The following is a 25,875-nucleotide window of genomic DNA, read 5'->3' as shown; positions in this document are numbered from 1 at the left end:
AACAGTGAATATGGCCAACCCGGGGCCTATATAAAAGGTAGGGGCCTGGAGCTGCAGCTCCAATAGCCCCTACATTAATCTGGCCCTGAGGAGGAGGACGAGGTAGCCAACACTGCTTCTTTTCACAAATTTTAAATGAGGGTACACCCCAAAAGAGTGAGAAAGAGCAAAAATGGAACAATGGGTGGGTAAGGTCGGTATCCATTGCTATTCTGCATAAGGTACGGAAAAGTCCCGTGGGATCCATGCCTGGTTCATTTTAATGAACGTGAGCTTGTCCACATTGTCTCTGGACAGGCGGCTGCGCTTGTCTGTTATAACGCCCCCAGCCGTGCTAAATACCCGTTCAGATAATACACTGGCTGCAGGGCACGCCAGCACCTCCAAGGCGTAAAGGGCAAGCTCAGGCCATGTGCCCAATTTGGAGACCCAGAAGTTGAAGGGGGCAGACCCGTCATTCACTACATGTAGGCGTGTGCACACATACTGCTCCACCATGTTGGTAAAATGCTGCCTCCTGCTAAGACGTTCCATCTGAGCTGCTGGTGCTGCTGTTTGTTGTGGCGTGCTGACAAAGCTTTTCCACATTTCGGCCATGCTAACCCTGCCTTCTGAGGTGCTGGCGGTGCCCTGGTTGCGTTGGCGACCTCCTCCTCCTCCTCCTCTGCCTTGTGCTTCCACTGTGGCCCCGCTGTCAGATGGGAATGCCAGCAGCATGGCGTCTACCAGCGTGCGCTTGTACTCGCGCATCTTGCGATCGCGCTCCAGTGAGTGAATTAAGGACGGTACGTTGTCCTTGTAACGGGGATCCAGCAGCGTGGCCACCCAGTATTCAGCACAAGTTAGAATGTGGGCAACTCGGCGGTCGTTGTGGAGACACTGCAGCATGTAATCGCTCATGTGTGCCAGGCTGCCCAGAGGCAACGAAAGGCTGTCCTCTGTGGGAGGTGTATGGTCCGTGTCCTCTGTATCCCCCCAGCCACGCACCAGTGATGGCCATGAGCTGGCCTGGGTGCCACCCTGCTGTGAACATGGTTCCATCTCCTCCTCCAGCTCCTCCTCCTCCTCATCCTCCTCATCCTCCAGAACTGTGCCCCTGCTGGACAATTGCGTCCCTGGCGTTTGCGTGTGCAGGAACCCACCCTCGGAGCCCCTTGCGAATGACTGCCCTGAAAGCCTTGGAAATGTTACCTCTTCATCCTCCTCCTCCTCCTCATCCTGTGCCACATCCTCTTCCATCATCGCCCGAATTGTTTTTTCAAGGAGGCATAGAAGTGGGATAGTTAAGCTGAGAACGGCGTCATTGCCACTGGCCATGTTGGTGGAGTACTCAAAACAGCGCAACAAGGCACACAGGTCTCGCATGGAGGCCCAGTTAAATTAAATAGCGGAATAGAAAATATGATCCAAAAAAAGTGTATGTATATCACACGTACACAACCACACTAGGCCCCAATTACTATTGTTTGTACCCCTAAAAGGCTAGATGAGGAGTAGGGGGAGTATGGAACAGGCAGCACCCTCAAACCTTCAGAAGTATGAGATGAACCCCAACAACTTGGAAAGGTGGATCTCTCTCACACGTACCGACACAGACTATCCCGCAATTCAATTGATCCTCAAAGGTTTTTATTGAATAGCGGAATAGGAAATATGATCAAAAAAAGTGTATGTATCTCGCACGTACACAACCACACTAGGCCCCAATTACTATTGTTTGTACCCCTAAAAGGCTAGATGAGGAGTAGGGGGGGTATGGAACAGGCAGCACCCTCAAACCTTCAGAAGTATGAGATGAACCCCAACAACTTGGAAAGGTGGATCTCTCTCACACGTACCGACACAGACTATCCCGCAATTCAATTGATCCTCAAAGGTTTTTATTGAATAGCGGAATAGGAAATATGATCAAAAAAAGTGTATGTATCTCGCACGTACACAACCACACTAGGCCCCAATTACTATTGTTTGTACCCCTAAAAGGCTAGATGAGGAGTAGGGGGGGTATGGAACAGGCAGCACCCTCAAACCTTCAGAAGTATGAGATGAACCCCAACAACTTGGAAAGGTGGATCTCTCTCACACGTACCGACACAGACTATCCCGCAATTCAATTGATCCTCAAAGGTTTTTATTGAATAGCGGAATAGGAAATATGATCAAAAAAAGTGTATGTATCTCGCACGTACACAACCACACTAGGCCCCAATTACTATTGTTTGTACCCCTAAAAGGCTAGATGAGGAGTAGGGGGGGTATGGAACAGGCAGCACCCTCAAACCTTCAGAAGTATGAGATGAACCCCAACAACTTGGAAAGGTGGATCTCTCTCACACGTACCGACACAGACTATCCCGCAATTCAATTGATCCTCAAAGGTTTTTATTGAATAGCGGAATAGGAAATATGATCAAAAAAAGTGTATGTATCTCGCACGTACACAACCACACTAGGCCCCAATTACTATTGTTTGTACCCCTAAAAGGCTAGATGAGGAGTAGGGGGGGTATGGAACAGGCAGCACCCTCAAACCTTCAGAAGTATGAGATGAACCCCAACAACTTGGAAAGGTGGATCTCTCTCACACGTACCGACACAGACTATCCCGCAATTCAATTGATCCTCAAAGGTTTTTATTGAATAGCGGAATAGGAAATATGATCAAAAAAAGTGTATGTATCTCGCACGTACACAACCACACTAGGCCCCAATTACTATTGTTTGTACCCCTAAAAGGCTAGATGAGGAGTAGGGGGGGTATGGAACAGGCAGCACCCTCAAACCTTCAGAAGTATGAGATGAACCCCAACAACTTGGAAAGGTGGATCTCTCTCACACGTACCAACACAGACTATCCCCCAATTTAACTGATCCCCAAAGGTTTTTGATTAAATAGCGGAATAGAAAATATGATCCCAAAAAAGTGTATGTATATCACACGTACACAACCACACTAGGCCCCAATTACTATTGTTTGTACCCCTAAAAGGCTAGGAGTAGGGGGAGTATGGAACAGGCAGCACCCTCAAACCTTCAGAAGTATGAGATGAACCCCAACAACTTGGAAAGGTGGATCTCTCTCACACGTACCAACACAGACTATCCCCCAATTTAACTGATCCCCAAAGGTTTTTGATTAAATAGCGGAATAGAAAATATGATCCCAAAAAAGTGTATGTATATCACACGTACACAACCACACTAGGCCCCAATTACTATTGTTTGTACCCCTAAAAGGCTAGGAGTAGGGGGAGTATGGAACAGGCAGCACCCTCAAACCTTCAGAAGTATGAGATGAACCCCAACAACTTGGAAAGGTGGATCTCTCTCACACGTACCAACACAGACTATCCCCCAATTTAACTGATCCCCAGAGGTTTTTGATTAAATAGCGGAATAGAAAATATGATCCCAAAAAAGTGTATGTATATCACACGTACACAACCACACTAGGCCCCAATTACTATTGTTTGTACCCCTAAAAGGCTAGGAGTAGGGGGAGTATGGAACAGGCAGCACCCTCAAACCTTCAGAAGTATGAGATGAACCTCAACAACTTGGAAAGGTGGATCTCTCTCACACGTACCAACACAGACTATCCCCCAATTTAACTGATCCCCAAAGGTTTTTGATTAAATAGCGGAATAGAAAATATGATCCCAAAAAAGTGTATGTATATCACACGTACACAACCACACTAGGCCCCAATTACTATTGTTTGTACCCCTAAAAGGCTAGGAGTAGGGGGAGTATGGAACAGGCAGCACCCTCAAACCTTCAGAAGTATGAGATGAACCCCAACAACTTGGAAAGGTGGATCTCTCTCACACGTACCAACACAGACTATCCCCCAATTTAACTGATCCCCAGAGGTTTTTGATTAAATAGCGGAATAGAAAATATGATCCCAAAAAAGTGTATGTATATCACACGTACACAACCACACTAGGCCCCAATTACTATTGTTTGTACCCCTAAAAGGCTAGGAGTAGGGGGAGTATGGAACAGGCAGCACCCTCAAACCTTCAGAAGTATGAGATGAACCCCAACAACTTGGAAAGGTGGATCTCTCTCACACGTACCAACACAGACTATCCCCCAATTTAACTGATCCCCAGAGGTTTTTGATTAAATAGCGGAATAGAAAATATGATCCCAAAAAAGTGTATGTATATCACACGTACACAACCACACTAGGCCCCAATTACTATTGTTTGTACCCCTAAAAGGCTAGGAGTAGGGGGAGTATGGAACAGGCAGCACCCTCAAACCTTCAGAAGTATGAGATGAACCCCAACAACTTGGAAAGGTGGATCTCTCTCACACGTACCAACACAGACTATCCCCCAATTTAACTGATCCCCAAAGGTTTTTGATTAAATAGCGGAATAGAAAATATGATCCCAAAAAAGTGTATGTATATCACACGTACACAACCACACTAGGCCCCAATTACTATTGTTTGTACCCCTAAAAGGCTAGATGAGGAGTAGGGGGGAGTATGGAACAGGCAGCACCCTCAAACCTTCAGTATGAGATTGTGTTCACTGTACCCCACAAAGATTGTGTTCACTGCACCCCACAAAGATTGTGTTCACTGCACCTCACAAAGATTGTGTTCACTGTACCCCCCAAAGATTGTGTTCACTGCACCCCACAAAGATTCTGTTCACTGTACCCCACAAAGATTCTGTTCACTGTACCCCACAAAGATTGTGTTCACTGCACCCCAAAAAGATTGTGTTCACTGCACCCCAAAAAGGATGTTGTTCACTGCACCCCAAAAAGGATGTTGTTCACTCCACCCCAAAAAGATTGTGTTCACTGCACCCCACAAAGATTGTGTTCACTGCACCCCACAAAGATTGTGTTCACTGCACCCCAAAAATGATTTTGTTCACTGCACCCCAAAAAGGATTTTGTTCACTGCACCCCAAAAAGGATGTTGTTCACTCCACCCCAAAAAGATTGTGTTCACTGCACCCCAAAAAGATTGTGTTCACTGCACCCCACAAAGGATTTTGTTCACTGCACCCCAAAAAGATTGTGTTCACTGCACCCCAAAAAGGATGTTGTTCACTGCACCCCAAAAAGGATTTTGTTCACTGCACCCCAAAAAGATTGTGTTCACTGCACCCCACAAAGGATTTTGTTCACTGCACCCCACAAAGATTGTGTTCACTGCACACCAAAAAGGATTGTGTTCACTGCACCCCAAAAAGATTGTGTTCACTGCAGCCCAAAAAGATTGTGTTCACTGCAGCCCAAAAAGATTGTGTTCACTGCAGCCCAAAAAGATTGTGTTCACTGCAGCCCAAAAAGATTGTGTTCACTGCAGCCCAAAAAGATTGTGTTCACTGCAGCCCAAAAAGATTGTGTTCACTGCAGCTCACACACAGAAAAATGGATGTGGATCACTGACACCTGCCTATCTCCAATCCCACACCACACAGCAATATCGATTGTAGTTTGTAGAACACAGTTTCCCTAAAATTCAGCAGACTCTGTCCCTAACAGGATTGAGAAGAGATCGTAGATCAGGATTGAGTGCAGACCCCACCCCCCACACAGCAATATCGATTGTAGTTTGTAGAAGACACTGACCCTATATAATTCAGCAGACTCTATCCCTAAAATGCCTACAACTCGCCCTGCCTAAACACTCCGACCTGTCCCTCAATTCTATCCGGACACAAATGGTTTTTTCCTGCCTATCTTTCCCTAATCAGCAGCCAGCACGTTGATGTGTGCTCTGTCCCTGAATCTAAGCAGCATAATGACGCCGCTGCGGCTGCCTCGAACTTATAAAGACTTGGTCACATGCTTCAGACGGCCAATCACAGCTACTGAGACATTTGCAGGCATGGCTGGGATGGCTTAAGGCACACCAGTTAAACGATTGTTGATTGGCTGTTGAAAGCCCGCCATGAAAAGAGCGCCAAAGCATGCAAAACCCGGAAATAAAACGACCGAACACGGATTTTTACCCGAACATACAGTAAAGTGTCCGTGTCCGTGTTCGGGTACAAAAAATCCAATTATTCGGTACGAACACGAATAATACAGTCCGTGTTCGCTCAACACTATATATAACATATATCAATCTGTGAAGCCAATTAATAATGCAAATCAATTGGTGCATAAACATAAAAGTTCATAAGTGTCCATAAATATTTTGCAGGTGAGTAGAATTGTATTCTATCCGAATAATACGTGTATCCACCACCGAGTGAAATTCATCCTTACCAAACGGAAATAAATAAGGTGCAACTATATTTTCTTGTGCTGAAAAAATATCCAATCTCCTTGTGAACAAACACCACGTGTAAATCACCAAGAATTAGCCTCTTACCAGATGGTAATAGGTATGCACTTGTTCAGTGAAACCACCGCCTTGCTTCCTCTTTAAAATCCTGAAGTGGGATGTAGAACCGCTCTACCTTTCTTTCTCCACTAGATGGCAACGAGTACCAGCAAGAAACACAGCCTCATCCTTCTTTACAAGCTCACAAAACCACCGTGTATTAAAGGAAAAAAAGGGCTAATAGTGTATTACCCTTGAGATTTATTCAAAAAACAGTTGATAATGCACTTACAATTAGATGTCTTGTATTCAGCATAAACATAGGCATACGAATTCCTGCAAAGGCTTGCGGCCGGCTGCAGCACGGACCGCAAGTTGTGTGTGATGTGTGCGCCTCCTAATCTGACCGGTTTCTTCCCATAGGACTTCTACTGAGACAGGAGTACTGGCGCATCGTCACTTCCGCTTTATTTATACAGGTGGAAGCAGATTGTCTAACTTCCGGTGTCTGCAGAGCAGGTAGTATAAAACATTGATCCATAGCACATCCTGGTGACACAGGAAGTAAACACTTCACTTCCTGTCTGCACAGGAAGCAAACACTTTACTTCCTGTCTGCAGAGCAAGTGTCTGCAGAGCAGGTATGCTTTGGAACTTCTGGCTGATAGCAATTTAAGGCAAATTACTTAAATATGGGTAACTTTCCTTGTGTTAAAAGGAATGTATAAAAACATACTTTATTATTTGTTAAAAACAAATGTATAAAAACATCGATCTATGGCACATCCTGGTGACACCGGAAGTAAACACTTTCCTTCCTGTCCTACAACACACTGCTTTAGGAGCGTAGTGGGAAAGGGGTGACACCGGAAATATGTGTATAATAAAATGTATATTGATTTGCATTATTAATTGGCTTCACAGATTGATATATGTTATATATATTTACTTTTGTTGATTTGGTTCACACATAGATATATGTTATATATTCATTATTTATTTGTTGTTTAGCGCACCCCACACCACATATACATTTATCTATATTCAAAAGCACTGAATACCGGGAGCAGCTTCAACACACTATCAGCGCACCCATCCCCCCTTACAACAAAAGCCTCCATCCTTGCCTGGAGGTCGTTGATCTCCTACTCACAATCAGACTCTAATACCACCAAGGTTAGAATACCTATCACGACCCTGGAAATACTAATCGCTCACCTATCCCTCAACCATCTCAAGACAGGGGACATTCTCTGGGTTGATCAACTTTATACAGGCACACAATTGATGACCTTTGAATCCCTCTCCACCAAGTATGGTCTCCCGGCTAAGGCCAGGTTCTCTCATTCCCGTATCTCTTCCTTCTTACAGAAGCATCCCCCCCGACTATCACTGTTAATTTTCAAGCTTGGAACCACCTCACTCAACCAAAGCCACACACGAGGGGCATTTCCCTCTTTTACTCCCTGTTCCACCATAAAACGCAACTCTGTAAGACTCCCTTCATGACTCACTGGGAAACAGATTTAGGTAGGGAATTTTCCCTTGCCACATGGGCTCAGGCCTTTAAATTTGCCTACTCCTCCTCCCACTGCATTAATCACTGGGAAACGTTCCAGAAAATCCTGACAAGATGGTATAGGACCCCTCAACTACTGGCCAGGTTCTACCCTTCCTTGTCTCCACTTTGTTGGAGAGGATGTGGACAACATGGGACCATATTCCATATCTTCTGGTCTTGTAAATCGCTGACTAGCTACTGGAAGAAAATCTTCTCCATTGTCTCCCAAATCACAGGTACGATGGTGGACCCCGACCCAGCCCTAGCACTTCTCCTGTTGGGCTTTGACGCCATCCCACCTAAGGCAAGAACACTGACCTCACACATATTGTTAGCCTCAACGCTAGCTATTGCACGTCACTGGCGCAGTTTGTCACCTCCCAATCCTTCGGAGGTGATCACCCAAATCCACCTTAATGGTCACTACGAACACCTATTAGCCTTGCGAACCTCCTCCCTCAAAACCTTTGACACCACCTGGAGCCCTTGGTGGCAGTGGCGGACTGGATCCCCCCCCGCCGCCGCTTCCACCTCGGGTTCCCCTCCCGGGAAGCCTCAGTCCTCCCCCTTCTGGAACTCCCATCCATTGAGCAGAGCTCCCCCCCCCTCTCCCCCCTCCTTTTCCCCTCATTCCATCTACACATCCCTCCACCTCTCAGAACGGTATGAGTACTTAACCCCCTCTCCTTTGGTATTTGTGGTACAAATGTTTCTTACTTACTTACCTGTTGATTACTGCTGTCCTGCCTACGTTGGTATATAGCTGTAACCCATGACCGCTTGTATGTACGTTTGTTGATCGTGTTATTCATGATTATTCTTTTGTTCCAAGCATTGTTCATTCTGGCTCTGCGGCTGCGTCCGAGAGCGTGTTTTCTAATTCGTGTTTTTTTTTGTTTTCTTGAAAAACCCAATAAAAACTATTTGAAATAAAGGAAGTATGAGCCAGAAGGAGGAACCACTGTGCTGCTGGAAAGGTAAGTACATAGCATATTCTTTTACTGACTCTCATTCTCTCCATTGAACCCTGTAGTGACAGGTTCTTATTATGTAAAAGAAAAGAGGGTACAAGAATACCACATAATGTCATAAAAAATTGTGTGTTTGGGTTTGCATTGCGGTCAGTGCCCACCAACAGACTTGAATACCAAGGGCCCCTCAGTGGCCTTGAGACATTGCTGTGCTGGTGACACCTTGGATTGGACTTATGGTTTGGCGATGCCATCTGCAGCTCCCTCCAAAGACTGGGTCTCATTGTTGTATGGTGTGCGCTGGACTCTTTGTATTTATGTATATCTGATCTAAATTTATACTGCAAGGTGCAAGTCTTACTTAATAGGAAATCCGCTTTTAACCACACAGACCCTTTCTTTTGCTAACTACAGCTAGATGTTGCAGCACCCTTCAAGCACTGGGTCTCCAGCATCCTCCCTTTACTGCATTGGATTTCCAGCATTCAGCTGGGTCTCCAGTATTCTCCCACAACTGAGTCTCAAGCATCTTCCTGGCACTGGGTCCCCAGTGTCCTCCTGACAGTGAGTCTCCAGAGTCTCCCTGGCGCTGGGTCTCCAGTATTCTCCCAGCACTAGGTCTCCAGCATTCTTTTGCCACTGGGTCTCCAGCATTCTCCTAGCACTAGGTTTCCAGCATCCTTCCTAAGGGGACTGCTTAAAAAAGCTGAAAGACAAAACCTAGGTTAGAGCAATGACCAAGTGTTTGATATTTTATTGCTTTTACAAATTGCATTAATACTTCTAGTGTGACTTCCCATGAGTTCAAAATGTTGCCAATATCATTACCTTTTGCTTCAGTCTGGAGTATATTGCATTCAGTGCCAGTGGAGGTGTATGGACACTTCTTGGGAACAGGTCACATGGATGCTGGGGATCTAGCTAAAGGACATCTATCTGTAAAGAAACAGTCTGTATGGGAAAGGCAGATTTTCTAACAAGTGGAACCTGGACCAGGGATGCCAATCTCCCACAACTTTTTTTTTTTTTACTGACAGAACATGGAAAATTTACTGACAGAGCACATTTTATTTACTGACATCATGAAAAAATGACAGAACTCCTATTAGAAACTTAAATAATCAATATTTAAACAGTATAAACACAATCTGTAAACAATGACAAATTCATAACAGGTAATTGGCCTGGTTTACTTTTAAAAAGTCAACACAGCATAACAAATTATCAGCCATCCTGCTGGGATATAGTTAAAAAACAAGTTCTGCTATGCATGCCAAAGAGGGCAATTGGCTTGACCAGGTTGTGTCCAATAGTGGAGGTGGCCTAAAAGAGGATAATTAAACAGAACGCCTCAATGACCACCTATCTCAAAATGCGACGCTGTACCTAAACGAATTTGACTTCCTCTTTTTCCCACAAACAGAGCTTTCTTTTGGTGGTATTTGATCACCTGTGCGATTTTTTGATCATGCGCTATAAACAAAAAAAGAGCAACAATTTTGCAAAAATAACAATATTTTTTAAATTTTTTTATATGAAATTCCCAAAAAAAAAATGTAAAAATCTAAATGTTTTAACATTTTAGGCCAATTTGTTTTCTGCTACATATGTTTGGTAAAAAAATCACAATAAACATATTTTGATTGGTATACGCAAACGTTATTGCGTTTACTAACTAAGGGAAAGATTTTTGTAATTTTTATTGTTTTTTTTTTTAACGAGTGATGGCGGCGATCTGCGATTTTTTTTGCGGGACTTCGACATTGCGGCTGAGAGATCGGACCCTTGACTGACATTTTTGACACTTTTGGGGGTACCAGTGACATTACTACAGTAATCAGTGCTATACATATGAACTGTTACTGTAAAAATGACACTGGCAGGGAAGGGGTTAACTTTATTGGAGAAGGAGGAGTTAAGTGTGTCCCTAGGGGCGTGCTTTTAACTGTTATGGGATGTGGCTGTTTGTGTAACTACAGAGGTATACGATCCTACATAGCAGGACCGTATGATCTCTGCACTTACACAAGGGATGATGACAGGCGGCTTTGTTTACATTAGCCGCCTGCCTTTCTCCCTCTGTACCGGACGATCGCGAGTGACCGGCAGACATCGAGTCCGCTGGTCACAGGCGTGGGGATCACAGTAAATGAGCGGGGGCGGGAGCGCGCCTCCGGCGGTGCGCGCTCGCCCCCTATTGGCTCACAGGCGAGTGACGTACCCATACGTCACTTTGCCTGCACGGGGCTGACCGCCGCAGTATATGTACACACACACACATATATATATATATATATATATATATATATATATATATAAAAAATTATATTATTGATTCGATTATAATTCATGTATATATACACAAACATATATATATATATATAATATATAACGCATGAATTATAATCGAATCAAAAATATAATTTTATTATATATATTATATTATTGATTCGATTATAATTCATGCGTTTGTGTTTCAAATTTATCACATCTGGGATGTCTACTAGAGTCTTATTTTGGTCAGGTTTAAGTCAGTAATTACTAAGAATTGTAGGCCTATAATACATAACGCCAAATTTCCATGAAAAGAATTGTACCGCTTTTGGTACAGAATTCCTGACAGAATCATACCGCCAGGGAGGTTAAGAGACTCTTTAGTTCTTCTTCACTTTTTGCCATTAGTGTGGTATCATCTGCATATCTCAGGTTATTGAAATTTCTCCCTGCGATCTTAATTCTGGCTTGTGCTTTGTCAATCCTGGCATTTTGCATGATGTACTCTGCATATAAGTTAAATAAGTAGGGTGACTATATACATCTCTGCTGCACTTATTTCTCAATTTTGTGATACTGTATTTCAATTTAAAATTCCCATTCAGCTGGGAAAAAACGCACATTCAAGAGGCAGCAGTATCACCTCCAGCACTAACAGTGGTAGGGTCTGAAAGAGGCATTAAAAACCAGGAGTGTGTGTTAAGTACAGAGTGCAGAGTTTCCCCTTTTCCCTCAAATCACCCCCTCCCCCAGTACAGTGCTCTACTCCCACTCCTTGACAGTACAAATCCCCCTCCTTGACAGAACCTGATAGAGAACTGTGACTGCTAAAGAGCAAGATAGGTTATTCTTGAGGAGAGTTTAGTGTAGCCATGGGGCAGGTGGGTCTGTGGGCACAGGCTTCAGGAGCTGTTGCCACCAGACAAGCACCTGGTCCTAATTACCTGCTGTATCTCTGGAAAGAGGTGGCAGGCAGAGCACAGTTGAGATCACTCCGCAGCCAGAACTAGAGGAGCAGGATCAGCAAATGCGGCCACCTGCTCCTTCTGCCACCGCCCTCTTCTATTCAAAAATAATCCCAACTGGCTCCAAACTGTGCCTGGATAGGTGGCTGCTGAAGTTGCATCAAGCTTTCAAGGGTTCTTTCTAACACTTGCCAAGCCAACACTATCTTGCCAGAAAAAAAAGGACTGATTTTTATTGACATCAAATTTATCTAACAGACATTTACTGACAGATGTAAAAATCACTGACTTTTACAGTGTCAGTGAATTTATTGACAGTTGGCAACCCTGACTTGAACCTTGCAGTATAAATAAAGATCTCTTAATAGCTTCTAGTCACCATTGTCACCAAGACAGAAAATCAATGAAAATCCTAAACATTACCATGCGATCAAGAGGTAAGGGAAATCTTTCAGTGGTGACAACTGTCTAAAATCAAAATTCCTTCTTTTGAGGAGATTTCCTCTCCCCTAATGCTTCTCCAAGCAGAAAGTGAAGGAATTTCCCCCAGCAGGATACAAACAGCAAATACAAAACCAAATAGGGGTTTTAACCCTTTCCTACTCTATTCAAAGCTAAAATACAAAAAAAAAAAAAAGTTTTATCTATACATACACTTTGTAAGGGATCTAGGTGTACATTTTTTCACAGAAGATTAACACAAATTTCACCCAAGATTCAAACATTTTTCTAATTGGTTTTTATTAGAAAAAAAGTGTTAATTATGTGGAAAAGTTGTGTGACATTTGTGTAAAAACATTTTTAATAGACCTCTAAGAAACCTAGCACATTAGTTCACTGAAAGAGATTGGCTTCATTGGCCAATGCTAGAGGTTTTATCTTGATATAATGTTGACATTTGGGACATGAAGTGGGTGGTGTGAGTATATTTTAAGCCATCGTTCACACCGGTGTAATTTGTCCTGCAATTTGACAGTTCCAAATCACATGACAAGTCACCACCCATTGATGGCAGTAGAACGGTTTAAATTTCCGCAACTCATGTCGCAGCGACTTTGAAAAAGGTTCTTGCAGTACTTTTTTCTGATTTCTTTGCGACTTCCATAGACTTCTGCTAAATTAAGTCGCAAACCAAAATGAAAGCGTAGGAGCAAAACGCACTAATCCGTGACTTTGAAGTAGCTCGATTTCAAAGTTGCACCAGTGTAAACCAGGGCTTTCCTGGTACATTGTGCTGGGACTGCAGAGTGATTTTATCTGAAAGATTGGAGGTTTTGTACAGTATTTTCCTGTATTTGTATTGATAGATCTTGTTTAGGGCTGGCACAAAGGCTAAAACCTATCAGTACCAACTAAACCGAGTTCAGACAGTACATTGGCATATTGTATAGTAACACAATGGTATGCTTATGGCTATGTATTGTCACCTACTGTGCAAGTACAATATTTTTTCTTTAATTTTCTTTGTGCATCTTTTACTTCTTTATTATTCAAACTATAAATGATTGGGTTTAAAGCTGGACATATAACATGGGAAAATAAAGATAAATATTTCCCCTGGTGTATGGAATACTCGGTTGAGGGCCCAAAGTACATAATAATGGCTGTTCCATAAAAGAAAAATACCATGGTAATGTGAGATGTGCATGTAGAGAAAGCTTTGGACCTTCCTGAGGAGTGAATCCTTAACACACTTGAGATAATACATATATAGGATACTATAATAAACATAAAGGGAAGAAGCAAAGCAATGAAACAAGTCAGGAACATGACAATTTTGCTGGAATCAATACTATCACAGGCCAGTCGTATGACAGCTAGAACTTCGCACATGAAATGATTGACCTGGTTGGGATTACATAGGACCACTGGTACAGCAAGGGGTGGAAAAATAAAGACTATGAAACTCATTATCCACACAAAGGCAGTCAGTTGGTAACATACACTCCATCTCATCAGCATTGGATAACGCAGAGGGTGGCAAATGGCAGCATATCGGTCATAAGCCATGAGAGCAAGGAGCAGAGACTCTGTACCAGACAAAAGAAGTATGATGAAGCATTGAAGGGTACAAGCACCAATTGAAATTATTTTTTTAAGGGAAATCAGGTCAGAAAGCAACCGGGGCACAACAGATGTTGAAATACACAAATCCAGAATGGCTAAAATACAGAGAAAAAAGTACATTGGAATGTGCAATTGGGGGTTAATGAGGATCACACCAAGTATAACCACATTCCCTACAAGAGTAATATAATATATCCCTAGAAAAAGTGCAAACAGTCCTGAGTTTATCTTCAAATCTTTGGAAAACCCCAGAAGAAATATTTCTGTTGCCAGACTCTGGTTCTTGGAATCCATTAGCTGGAACCTGTTAAAATACAATTTTCATTTTTTCATTTTTACTCAAATTAAATCACTGCACTACTCTCCACACAATGTGTAGTACAAATATGTGAGATCAAAAATCTCATAGGAAAAAATCATATACTGTATATATACACTATAATATCAAAAGTATAGGGATGCCTGCCTATACACGCACATGAACTTTAATCAGTAGGCCTACCCCTATTAGAGAGTTGGCCTACCCTTTGCAGCTTTTACAGCTTTAACTCTTCTCATAAGGTTTAGGCGTGTGTCTGTGGGAATGTTTGACCATTCTTACAGAAGTGCAATTTTGAGGTCAGGCACTGATGTTGGATGGGAAGCCCTGGCTTGCAGTCTCCGCTCTAATTCATCCCAAAGGTTATACAAGCTGTACACTCACTACATTACATTGTAGCAAAGAGTAATTTCTTCAGCGTTGTCACATGAAAAGGTATAATAAAATATTTACAAAAATGTGAGGGGTGTACTCACTTTTGTGTGATATTGTATATACAACATAGCACCTCATGGCAAAGAAGTCTCTGAGGATCTGAAAAAAAAAAAAAGAATGATTGCTCTACATAAAGATGGCCTAGGCTATAAAAAAATTGTCAAACTCAGCTGCAGCATGCTGGCCAAGACAATACAGCGGTTTAACAGGACAGGTTCCACTCAGAACAGGCCTCGCCATGGTCAACCAAAGAAGTTGAGTGCATGTGAAGTTGAAAAAATGAAAAGAAAAAGTCCACATCAATGAAGAGTTCATGCGTTAGTAATGCATAAAAGCTCTAAATAGCAAACCTGCCCAAATTTCAAGTGCACAAAAATGGAATAACATGCAGGAGTGCTCCACCTCTGTGTATCCACCACCAGTCTCTACTGCCACTTACCTCTACAGCTGACCTACACAATGGTGAGGTCAGCCAGAACAGCAATCCTCCAAAAGGCAGGTGAGAACAAATTGCAAAACAATGCCTCAGGATATGTTTCACTCAGTGGCATACTGTATATGAAGAAAAAAAAACCTTCCATAGTGTAATATGTTCAGATAAAATCGTTTATTCAACAATAGGTGAAATAATACAAACAAAGTGCGCTTTGAGTCCTGTGCACAAAGATAAGTTACATACATAGTTACATATAGTTACATAGTAGTTGAGGTTGAATAAAGACAAAAGTCCATCCAGTTCAACCTGTGTAGGTGTGTGTGTGTGTGTGTGTGTGTGTGTGTGTGTGTCAGTGACGTATTAATTTTCCATAACCCTAAATGTTGTGATCTTTGAGATGAGTCTTTTAAAAGTAGCCATACTCCCCGCAGTTACCACCAATTGTGGAAGAGAGTTTCACATCATATGCAACCTCCCAAGTAAAAGAAAACTCTCTAGCAATACACTCCAAGCTGAGCATGTGCAGAGTGCCCCCAAGGCTCTGTACTATCAGCAGATGGATTGGGGACTGTAGAAGAAGGGGAAGATTAGAAAAGACCGGATCAAACAGCCTTTTTTACACAATGAAGATGATTAACCACAGTAAGTATAACAAGCATGCTTTACTGCATTATACAGACTGATTTTACTGTTGTGGGTTTAGTAACACTTTAAGGCCCCTTTCACACTTGTACAACCTGCAGGGACAACTTTGAAGTAACTGCGGCTTGAAGTTGCACAGATATGAATGGTACTCATTGGAAATCATAGTACAAGACTTGTCAGGCAACTTTGCAGTCCCAAGTCACAGGAGTGTGAAAGGGGCCTAAAACAACAACCAAAGGCTATATTATCACTCAATAATTTATCCCCAAAGCAAATCTATAAGCCCCTGTGTGGGGGTCGGAAACCGGTATTGGAAGGGTTTTTACCTTAAAGAGGAAGTAAACTCTCCTCTACAACTTGTACCTATAGGTAAGCCTATGATAAGGCTTACCTATAGGTACTGTAAATATCTCCTAAACATGTACTGTTTAGGAGATATTTACCTTACATGTCGCCAGTGACGTCACTGGCGCATGCGCTCTGAAGGAACGGCCGATCGTGCCGTTCCTTCAGAGCCCCGTGCCGTGACTGTCGGCTCTAGCGCGCGTGCGCGGGAGTGACGTCACCGCGGCTCCGGCCAATCAGATGGCCGGATGCCGCGATCCCGGAAGACGGGCGACTAGACATGTCGCCCGTCATAGAGGTGAGTGAGCGGCACGGCGGGGGCTCGTTCTGAGGTAAGTATTGCATAATGAGCTAATATGCGATACATACTAGCTCATTATGTCTTTCTTTTGCAGGGTGTAAAAAAAAAAAAAAAACGAGTTTACAACCTCTTTAAAGCAGAGAGTGCATTTAGAAAAAAAAAAAAAACAACTTTTGAGTTTAGATCCACTTTAAAATTCCATTGTTGTACTCCAGTGTGAACGTGTCATTGTTTTACTCACAAAGCGGAGTTCGGCCACAAAAATTTTTTTCAATAAAAATACCCCCGGGTCAGGGCTAGTGCATTCCACAATGGATAGCCTCTGTACTGTCCCGGGTTGCACTTACCTTTTAGAAGAAAAATGGATTTTTGTAAAATCTTACCGTAAAATCCTTTTCTCTTAAGCTCATTGACAGACGCAGTCCTCTTGATTAATATCAAATTGGGTTATACTGCCCTCTACAGGAGTAGGACACTAGGCAGAAGAAAACGTTCTGGCTACACCTTAGGGGCAGTCCCAGAGGGTATATCTTCTCTCCCTCTGCTACAGGATGTCAGTTATGTCACAAAGCAGTGTCAGAGAATTTAACCCAACCCAACTCAATAGTAGAGGGGCGGGTAATACGTCTGTCAATGAGCTTAAGAGAAAAGGATTTTACGGTAAGATAATCCATTTTTCTCTGTCGCTCATTGACAGACGCAGTCCTCTTGATTAATATCAAATTGGGACGTCCCAAAGCAGTGCCACAAATGAGGGGTGGGATAACAGAAATCAAAACTTAAATCCAGAAGGCCCAACCGGTGCCGACTAGAAGTCTTAAAGGCTCATCAAACCAAAGGATGAGACTCAACTGAAAACCCAACAGAAAAAAACCCTTGAGGTATACCAACGGTCTCCTCAAATTGCGGCCTGCAAAACCTTGCGGCCAAAAGAGGCATCCGCCGATGCCAACACATCAACTTTATAAAATTTTGTAAAGGTATGAACCGACGACCAGGTAGCCGCCTTGCAAACCTGGACCACTGACGCCTGATGGCGGAAGGCCCAGGAAGCACTAAGCGCCCGAGTGGAGTGCGCCTTAACAGGGAACGGAGGATTCCCACCCTTAATAGAATAAGCCTGTACCACCGTCTGTCTGATCCATCTGGAGATAGTCGCGGCAGATGCAGGCAACCCCTTTTTGGGGCCATCCGTGATCACAAAAAGTGAATCCGTTTTACGAAACGAGTCCGTAGTTTTCAAGTATACCCTGATTGCCCGAACCACATCCAAGGAATGTAACGCAAACTCCCGAGGATGACTGGGCTTAGGACACAAGGAAGGTAGCACAATATCTTCATTCAGATGGAACTCTGAAACCACCTTAGGAAGGAAGGATGGATTCGGACGAAGAACCACCTTATCCCTATGAACCACCAGATATGGGGAACGACAGGATAATGCGGCCAGTTCTGACACCCTGCGTGCAGAAGTAATGGCCACCAAGAAGGCCACCTTCTGGGATAATGTAAGCAAGGGAATCTCCCTGATATTTTCAAAAGGAGGTTTCTGAAGAACCGACAACACCAAATTAAGATCCCAGGGCGGTAAGGGCGCGCGCACTGGAGGAGCCAGGTGCCGCACCCCCTGGATGAAATTAAACACCAAGGAATGGGTAGCCAAAGGTTTCTGAAAGAAGATTGCTAACGCTGAAACCTGACCCTTGATAGTACTCAAGGCCAGCTTCTGCTCAACCTCCTGTTGCAGAAAAGCCAAGATTCAGGTCACCGAATAGGCACGTGGAGGAAATCCAAGGGATTCACACCACGCAATATAAGACTTCCATGTGCGATGATAGACTTTTCTGGAAGTCGCTTTCCTTGCTTTAATTAAAGTTGGAATAACTGAAGTTGACAATCCCTTGTCCTTCAGCACCTGAGTCTCAATAGCCAGGCCGTTAAAGCCAGTGATTGTAAAGCAGGATGGAAGATCGGTCCCTGAGACCGCAGATCCTGCCTGAGAGGAAGTCTCCAAGGAGCGTCCGCGACCAGCCTGACCAAGTCGGCGTACCCGGGTCGACGAGGCCAGTCCAGAGCTACCAGGATAACTGGAATTCCCTCCACCTCTATCCTGCGCAGAAGTTTCGGCAGCAACTTGAGAAGAGGGAAGGCATACAGTAGCTGATACTGTCCCCACGGGGCGACCAGCGCGTCTGCTGCGTCCGCTAGAGGATCTCGGGAGTGGGCTACAAACCTCCGCACCTTCCTGTTGAGCCGAGATGCCAACAGATCCACCTCCGGGGTGCCCCAATGAAGGCACAGCTGGTGAAATACCTGCCAATTTTCCACCCCCGGAATGAATACCGCGGAGAGAGCCGTAACAAACCGTTCCGCCCAACAAGGATTGCTGGCCACTTCGATGGCCGCCAGGACACTCTTGGTGCCCCCTTGGTGATTGACATAAGCCACGGCCGTGGCATTGTCCGAGTGGATCCGAACCGGGCTGCCCTGGAGCTGCACGGTCCAGTAAATCAGTCAAAGTCTTATCGCTCTCAGTTCCAATACATTTATCGGTAACCTGGATTCTATCGGAAGGAATGACTTCTCCTGGCTGAGCATCGGAGACCGAAGCCACCAGACCAGAGACTCCCTGGTCCGCTCGCTCAACCGGATCTGATTGTCCAGGGAATCGGGATTCCGATTCTATTTGAAAAGAATCTCTCTTTGGAGAATTCGGGTATGAGACTGGGCAAACGGTACTGCCTCGAAGGAGGCCACCATCATTCCCAGGACCCTCATGCAAGTCCGAAGGGAAGGCCAGTTGAGGGACAGCAACATCCGAATCGTTGACTGAATCTTCTGGAGTTTCTCCGCAAGACTCTTGCCAAGGATGTATCCAAAGTTAGGCCCAGATAGTTCAGTCTCCTGGTGGGAACCAGGGATGATCTTTGGAAAAAGCGAAGAAAACGCTGATGTCCTGCGAGGATGGGGAAATGAAGATAGGCATCCTTGATGTATATGGACGCCAGGAAATCCCCCTGGTGCAGAGAGGCCACCACTATTCGGATGGACTCTATCTTGAATTATTGTACCCGGACAAGACACTTGAGTGCTCTCAAGTCCAGAATTGGATGCACCTTGCCCTCTTTCCTGGGTATTGTGAACAGGTTTGAATAGAACCCCTGAAAACGTTCTGTCCAAGGAACGGGAACTACCACTCCTTGTTGCATCAAGTCCATTACTGTCCCCCGCAAAGCTTTTAAGTGATCCAGGGATAGACGAATATTGGAAGAGAAGAATCGCAACGGTGGAAGTGATCGAAACTCGATCTTGTATCCCGACCGTATGACCTTGCGAACCCATTTGTCCGGGATTCTGGAAAGCCATGAATCCGGAAACAGGTGAAGACGTCCCCCCACCCCAGAGATGGGTGGGGGCGCACCTTCAGGCTGTATTGGTCTTATCTTCAGGTTTGGCTGAGCCGGACTTTTGTTTACCCAACCAGCGCCCTTTGAAACCCCCTGCAGGGGTTTTGGAGGGCTTTGCCTTATCGCCCGCCCCAGCAGAACGAAAAAACTTTTTGTGAGCGGAAAAGGAAGGTCCTCGTCTGTTACGAGGTCCTTTACCCTTAGCCGTCTGTGGCAAAAAAGTGCTCTTGCCCCCAGTGAGATCCTTTATAATCTCATCCAAGGTGGCCCCAAACAGGCGATTCCCTTGAAAGGGGAGATTAGCCAAAGCTTTTTTGGAACCCTGATCCGCCGACCAGCACTTTAACCACAACACGCGTCTGAGGACCACTGCTGAAACCGATGCACGCCCCAACAATGGAGTGGCGTCCAGGGCAGCGTCACAGATGAACTGTAGCCCTTGTATTATCTGCTCCAGCAAATCTGATACTGCCGGGGGGATACTTCTCCCCTTTAGGTCACGGCGTAACAATTTGGTCCATTCTGTCAAGGTTTGTGAAACTAAACCAATGGCAATCACTGGCCTAAAGGCTGACCCTATCAGGGAAAAAATGGAGCGGGATTCCGCTTCCACTTTACGATCCACCGGTGGCTTTATTTAGTCTGGAAATCGGTGAGTCCACCAATGGTGGTACCGTCCATTTTTTAAGGAGAGATTCCTCAAACGGATAGCGCCTAGCAATGCGTTTGGAAATAGCAGGGGTTCGTTTCGGACGACCCCATTCTTCTTTAATTAGATTACCAAAACATTTGGGCAAGGGAAAAACCTTCGCCATTTTGGTAGGCTTGCTAGTACCAAAAGGAATTTCAGTGTCAGCTACCTCTGCCGGTGTAACCTCAAGACTTAAGGTTTCCCGGACAGACACAACTAGTGTGTCCACCAACGCTTCTTCTTGCGCTATGGCGGAGGCAGAAACGTCCTCCTCACTGTCTGAGGAGACCGTACCCGATACAGCAGCCCCAGAAGAGGGACCTGCAGCTGCAGTGACAAGCTCAGAATCCGTATCTGAAGTGTCAGATGAAATAGGGGTAGGCGGGGGTCGCTTTCTTGCCCCCCGTCCCTGACAGGCCACCTCCACCCGGGATACCAAAGACTGATAATGCATCAATCATAAGTGGGGCACTGGAGGGTCCTGCGGCCACCTTGAGGGGATCAGGTGGGGATACATGTGTGGCAGGGTCCATGATTAATCCCAGACACTTGCCAGCAAACAAAAAAAAAAATTGCAAAGAAAAAACTTTTTTTTTTTGTAATCCCCCAGCGCAACAGCGCCCCTCAATGTTACCTGCTTCGGACCCCACAGAGAGAGAGAGAGACCCCAAGGGCTCACCACCTGATGCACAGAAGCTTCTACCAAACTGCTCTCAGCGCTGTCCCTCACAGAGAGGAAGTCTTTTGGATCGTTTTCCCGGGTAAAGGAGGCGGCTCCGCCCCTTTACACGCCTTCCGGCGCTTCCCCTGCTACTCCTCGAGGTAGCTGGTCATCTCCAAAATGGCTGCCCCCATGCCGGAGACACGAGGCTACGCCAAGATGGCGGCCCCGCGCGACCTGCGGGCGGATGGCGGCGGCCCCTGTGGAAAGATGGCAGCGGCCTGCTACATCGTGCGGCCTGCGGAAGTCAGGCATCGGCCTGTGCGGCCTGCGGGACCTGCGGTAGGATAGCGGCCTGCGGGAGGATGGCGGCCTGCGGGAGGATGGCGGCGGCGGATGCTGGTAGTTCAGGCAACTGCAACCTTATGTATAAGGTAGGCTCATATCACCCTCTTACATGGCCATCCTAACAGTAATACCAGCCACTGACTTCAGTCATGGTCCCTTTACAGTGCCCACTCATACAGTGACTTCCGATAGTCAGCTCCCAAACCAAGCCTCCTGGTTCTTATTTACCAAATCACCCTCAAGAGGGGGATCTGTGACACATGTATAGGATAGAGGGTGGACCCAGGATCATGAGGGTCCGATTATCCCAGGGAGGGGCCCGCGTCCACCCACAAACCCGTCAGGGGGAGAGGGGGAACATTTTACTCACCATACCGGGACAGGCGGGCACCAACTCCTGACAGAACCCCTCTCCACCGAGGTGGGGGGGCTGTCGACCAATACGGACGCCGCGACTCAGTTTCCAACTGGTCGTCGGCGTCCCGGCGAGACGTTTAACTCGCAGGGTCAGTCCCCGTCCAGTGGGACTATGTCGCGGCCGACCCAGCGCGGAGCTAGGGCCTGCACGCGCTCGTAGGCTGACTGGGGTGACCACTGGATCTCAACATCCAGCCCGTCGCCCAGCTCCAGCATAATTGCTTGAAGATCTCACAGGAACAACTGGAGAAAAAAGCTGCCTAAAAAATTTTTTCTAAAAAAATCTTGCCAGGACCAAAGATCCCAGCAAGGAACTTAGGTCCTTACTCCTGACTAGACAGAAAAAAACTGACATCCTGTAGCAGAGGGAGAGAGGATATACCCTCTGGGACTGCCCCTAAGGTGTGGCCAGAACGTTTTCTTCTGCCTAGTGTCCTACTCCTGTAGAGGGCAGTATAACCCAATTTGATATTAATCAAGAGGACTGCGTCTGTCAATGAGCGAGAGAGAAATACTTACCTTTAAATTTTTTTCTCCAGCGTTGCCATCTCGAATGTGGGCAGCTGAAGCCAGCGCGATCCTCTTCTGCGTCCTCTTCCGTGTCCTCTTCTCCCAGAATGCGCCTGCACCGGCCCCGACCGTCACTTCCGGTGCGGTGCCGCATTCCTCCACAGCTTCTGGGCATGCCCAGAAGCTGTTTAGCAGGGAATGCGGCGCCGCACCGGAAGTGACGAGCGCGGCCGGTGCAGGCGCATTGATTCCTGGGAGCGATGACGTTCAGCTCCAAGGAATCAATGCAAAGAGGAAGTGACGGCGCGGGCCGCGGCCGCAGAGGGAGGAAGTGGAAGAAAGGTGGGTATATTTTTCTTCAATAACAAGGTAAGTATCCATTTCTTTTTCAGGTGACAAATAGGATGCGGATGGCCCAAAATCGATTATGTATATTTTGTGGCCGGAACTCCGCTTTAAAAGCAAGAAATTATTGCATATACATTGCCCCCTGAAGCATGGACGTCTAGAGAGGATATGTTAAAATGGCCGCTACACAGCTTCTGGGCATGATCATGTCACGTGGCTCTGCCCCTGATACGTTTTGTAAAGTGATCTGTGACTTCCTCATAGGGTAAGAAAAAATAAACAAACAATTTTCATTTTTTGTTGCAATTAACCACTTGCCGACTGCTCACAGTATATTTACTGCGGCAGTCAGCCCCTCACAGGCAGAGTGACGTAGATCTACGTCGCTAGCCTGTAAGGGTCTAGGGAGCGAGCGCGTGCCCCCGGAGGCGCACTCCCTCTCCCGCGTGGTCACGGACCCCCCCACTCGTGTGACCGGCGGACCCGATGTCTGCCGGTCACTCTGCGATCGTCGATGCAGAGGGAGAAAGTCAAGCGGCTAGTGTAAACAAGCCGCCTGTCATTCTCCCCTGTGTAGAAACAGTGATCACACGGTTCTACTATGTAGGACCGTTGATCATTGTTTCTACAGCTCAAGCCACAGCCAATCACAGTTAGAATCATGCCCCTAGGGACACACACAGCCCCTCCCTCTCAAATAAAGTTAACCCCTTCACTACCAGTGTCATTTTGCAGTAACAGTGCATATGTATAGCACTGATTACTGTAGTAATGTCACTGGTAACCCCAAAAGTGTCAAAAATGTCAGTCAAGGGTCCGATCTGTCCGCCGCAATGTCGCAGTACCGCAAAAAAATCGCAGATCGCCGTCATTACGCGTTAAAAAAAAACAACAAAAATGACGAAAATCTTTCCCTTTGTTAGTAAACGCGATAACTTTTGCGCAAACCAATCAAAATACGCTTTTTGCGATTTTTTTTACCAAACATATGTAGCATAAAACAAATTGACCGAAAATGTTAAAAAATTTTGATTTTTACATTTTTTTGGGGGGGAATTTTATATTAAAAAATGTGAAAAATATTTCATTTTTGCAAAATTGACGCTCTTTTTTTGTTTGCGCATGATCAAAAAATCGCACAGGTGATCAAATACCACCAAAAGAAAGCTCTGTTTGTGGGAAAAAAAGGGCGTCAAATTCGTTTAGGTACAGCGTCGCATGACTGCGCAATTGTCCAGTAAAGTCACGCAGTGCCGAATCGCAAAATAGGCCCTGGTCAGGAAGGGGGTAAAATCTTCCGGGGCTTAAGTGGTTAAAAACACATAACCTGACAGTTGAAGAGTATGTGAAGTTCCCTGTTACCGAAAATGGATAGTTGTAAAGTAGACACTAAAGGCAAAACTTTTTTTTCCATTTTGGATAGAGTAAGGGAAGGTTATAACCCCACCCCTGTAAGGTTTTTTTGCCATCTGCGGAGATTTCTCTTCAGCCCTCTTAAGTGAGATTCACCAGAACTAGTGTTGCCATTCGAAGATATCCCTACTATTCTGGTTCTAGGGACAACTCATTTTTTTTTATTTTAAATTTGTTGATCATGGTAAATAGGACTAATAGGGTTAAATACACAGACAGCAATAAAAACCTGACAGGTATTAGAATCTCTCTCCACTGTAATCAAAAAAAGTTTTGCCTTTTGTTATCCTTTAAAACAGAACAAAAGGTAAAGCTTTTTTTTTTCTAATTTTGTATAGAGTAAGAAAGGGTTATAACCCATGTCAATCTTTTTTTTACCATCTGTGCACCATTGGGGAGACTTCCCTTTACTTCCTGTGCCATAGCCAAAACAGGAAATGGGAGGAGATCCTTCCAAAGTGAGGAAATCAATGGTTGTCACCAGGGTCACCAGAATTATTGTCCCTATTGGAAAATTTTCCCACTATTCCTGTTCTGGCGACTCTTTCACTTTAGCTGTCTGGGTGATAACGGTAAACAGGGCAAACACAGTGGGTGAATCTCCCTAACAGGGACACAGACAGTGACTTTGCTAAGCTATATGTGAGGTAAGCTTGCCTGTCAAGGCAATGTGTGGCCCTCTGAACTATCCACTTGTAGGTGAACAATGAAGGGGTGGTTTTTACCACCCCCCGGCCACTCATGTGAAAGGCGCTAAAAGGTTAATTGGGAAAAAAGCCATAAGCATTAGATAGAATGATCTATGTCAAAATCTGAACATGCAGCATTATTTTGGGGTGATATCCCTCCCCATCCTTTTTTAAGCGTAAAATATTTTTTAAAGTGTATGTAAAACCTTACAATGAACTCTCATATTTGCTTCCTTTTGGACTGTTAAATATCCCACAGAAAGTGTCAGTAATATTTGTTCAATACTTGCAGAAAATAATGCCAGTTGATCCTGCCAGAAATCAGTAAACTGATAACTTCCTTTGCTCTCTGTCTTTGCTCCATTCTTGTCAGAATGCATAGTTACCAGCTGTCTCAGAGGACTAAAAAAACACCTTCCCTATATGCTATGGAGATGAGGAGAGAGGAGGCATTCTGTAGTCCCCCCTCCAAGGATGACAACATTGCTCCTTCGAATATATAGTAAATTGAATTAATTTTGTCACCCTAGGACAGAGCGTGTGTTACTGGAAGAATGACCAGGTCAACATTAAAAAAAAAAAAAAACTGAAAGTACTAAACGAATGCAGCTGTAATCTAACAAATTAAGTCACCACATCTAAAGAATGGTAAACTGCAATATATACATTTTTATATGTTAGATATGCTTTAAGTCAACGTAAAACAATGCATTTATGAAAATGAGTCACTAAAAATCTTCAAATAATAAGGTATTAAAAAACTGTCTT

The 25,875-nt window shown here is 44.9% G+C and overlaps 1 protein-coding gene across 1 annotated transcript in view; it reads right to left on the bottom strand.

Annotated features, from left to right (window-relative positions):
• Window positions 1–13,488: 13,488 nt before the first annotated feature.
• The window catches only part of LOC309550386 (olfactory receptor 2A14-like), a gene marked incomplete at both ends in the record, with an annotated part of 60,840 nt that continues 48,453 nt past the window's right edge, over window positions 13,489–25,875 (bottom strand). The window contains 2 exons of the mRNA XM_082250779.1: window positions 13,489–14,105; window positions 14,298–14,446. Of these exons, the coding sequence (XP_082106905.1) occupies window positions 13,489–14,105; window positions 14,298–14,446 (766 nt within the window). The remainder of the gene's footprint in view (window positions 14,106–14,297; window positions 14,447–25,875) is intronic.

Source organism: Pelophylax lessonae, assembly GCF_965119305.1.
Source record: "Pelophylax lessonae genome assembly, chromosome: 3".
NCBI lineage: Eukaryota > Metazoa > Chordata > Amphibia > Anura > Ranidae > Pelophylax > Pelophylax lessonae.
The sequence above is the reverse complement of the archived record's forward strand: the minus strand, read 5'-3'. Positions and strand labels throughout refer to the sequence as shown.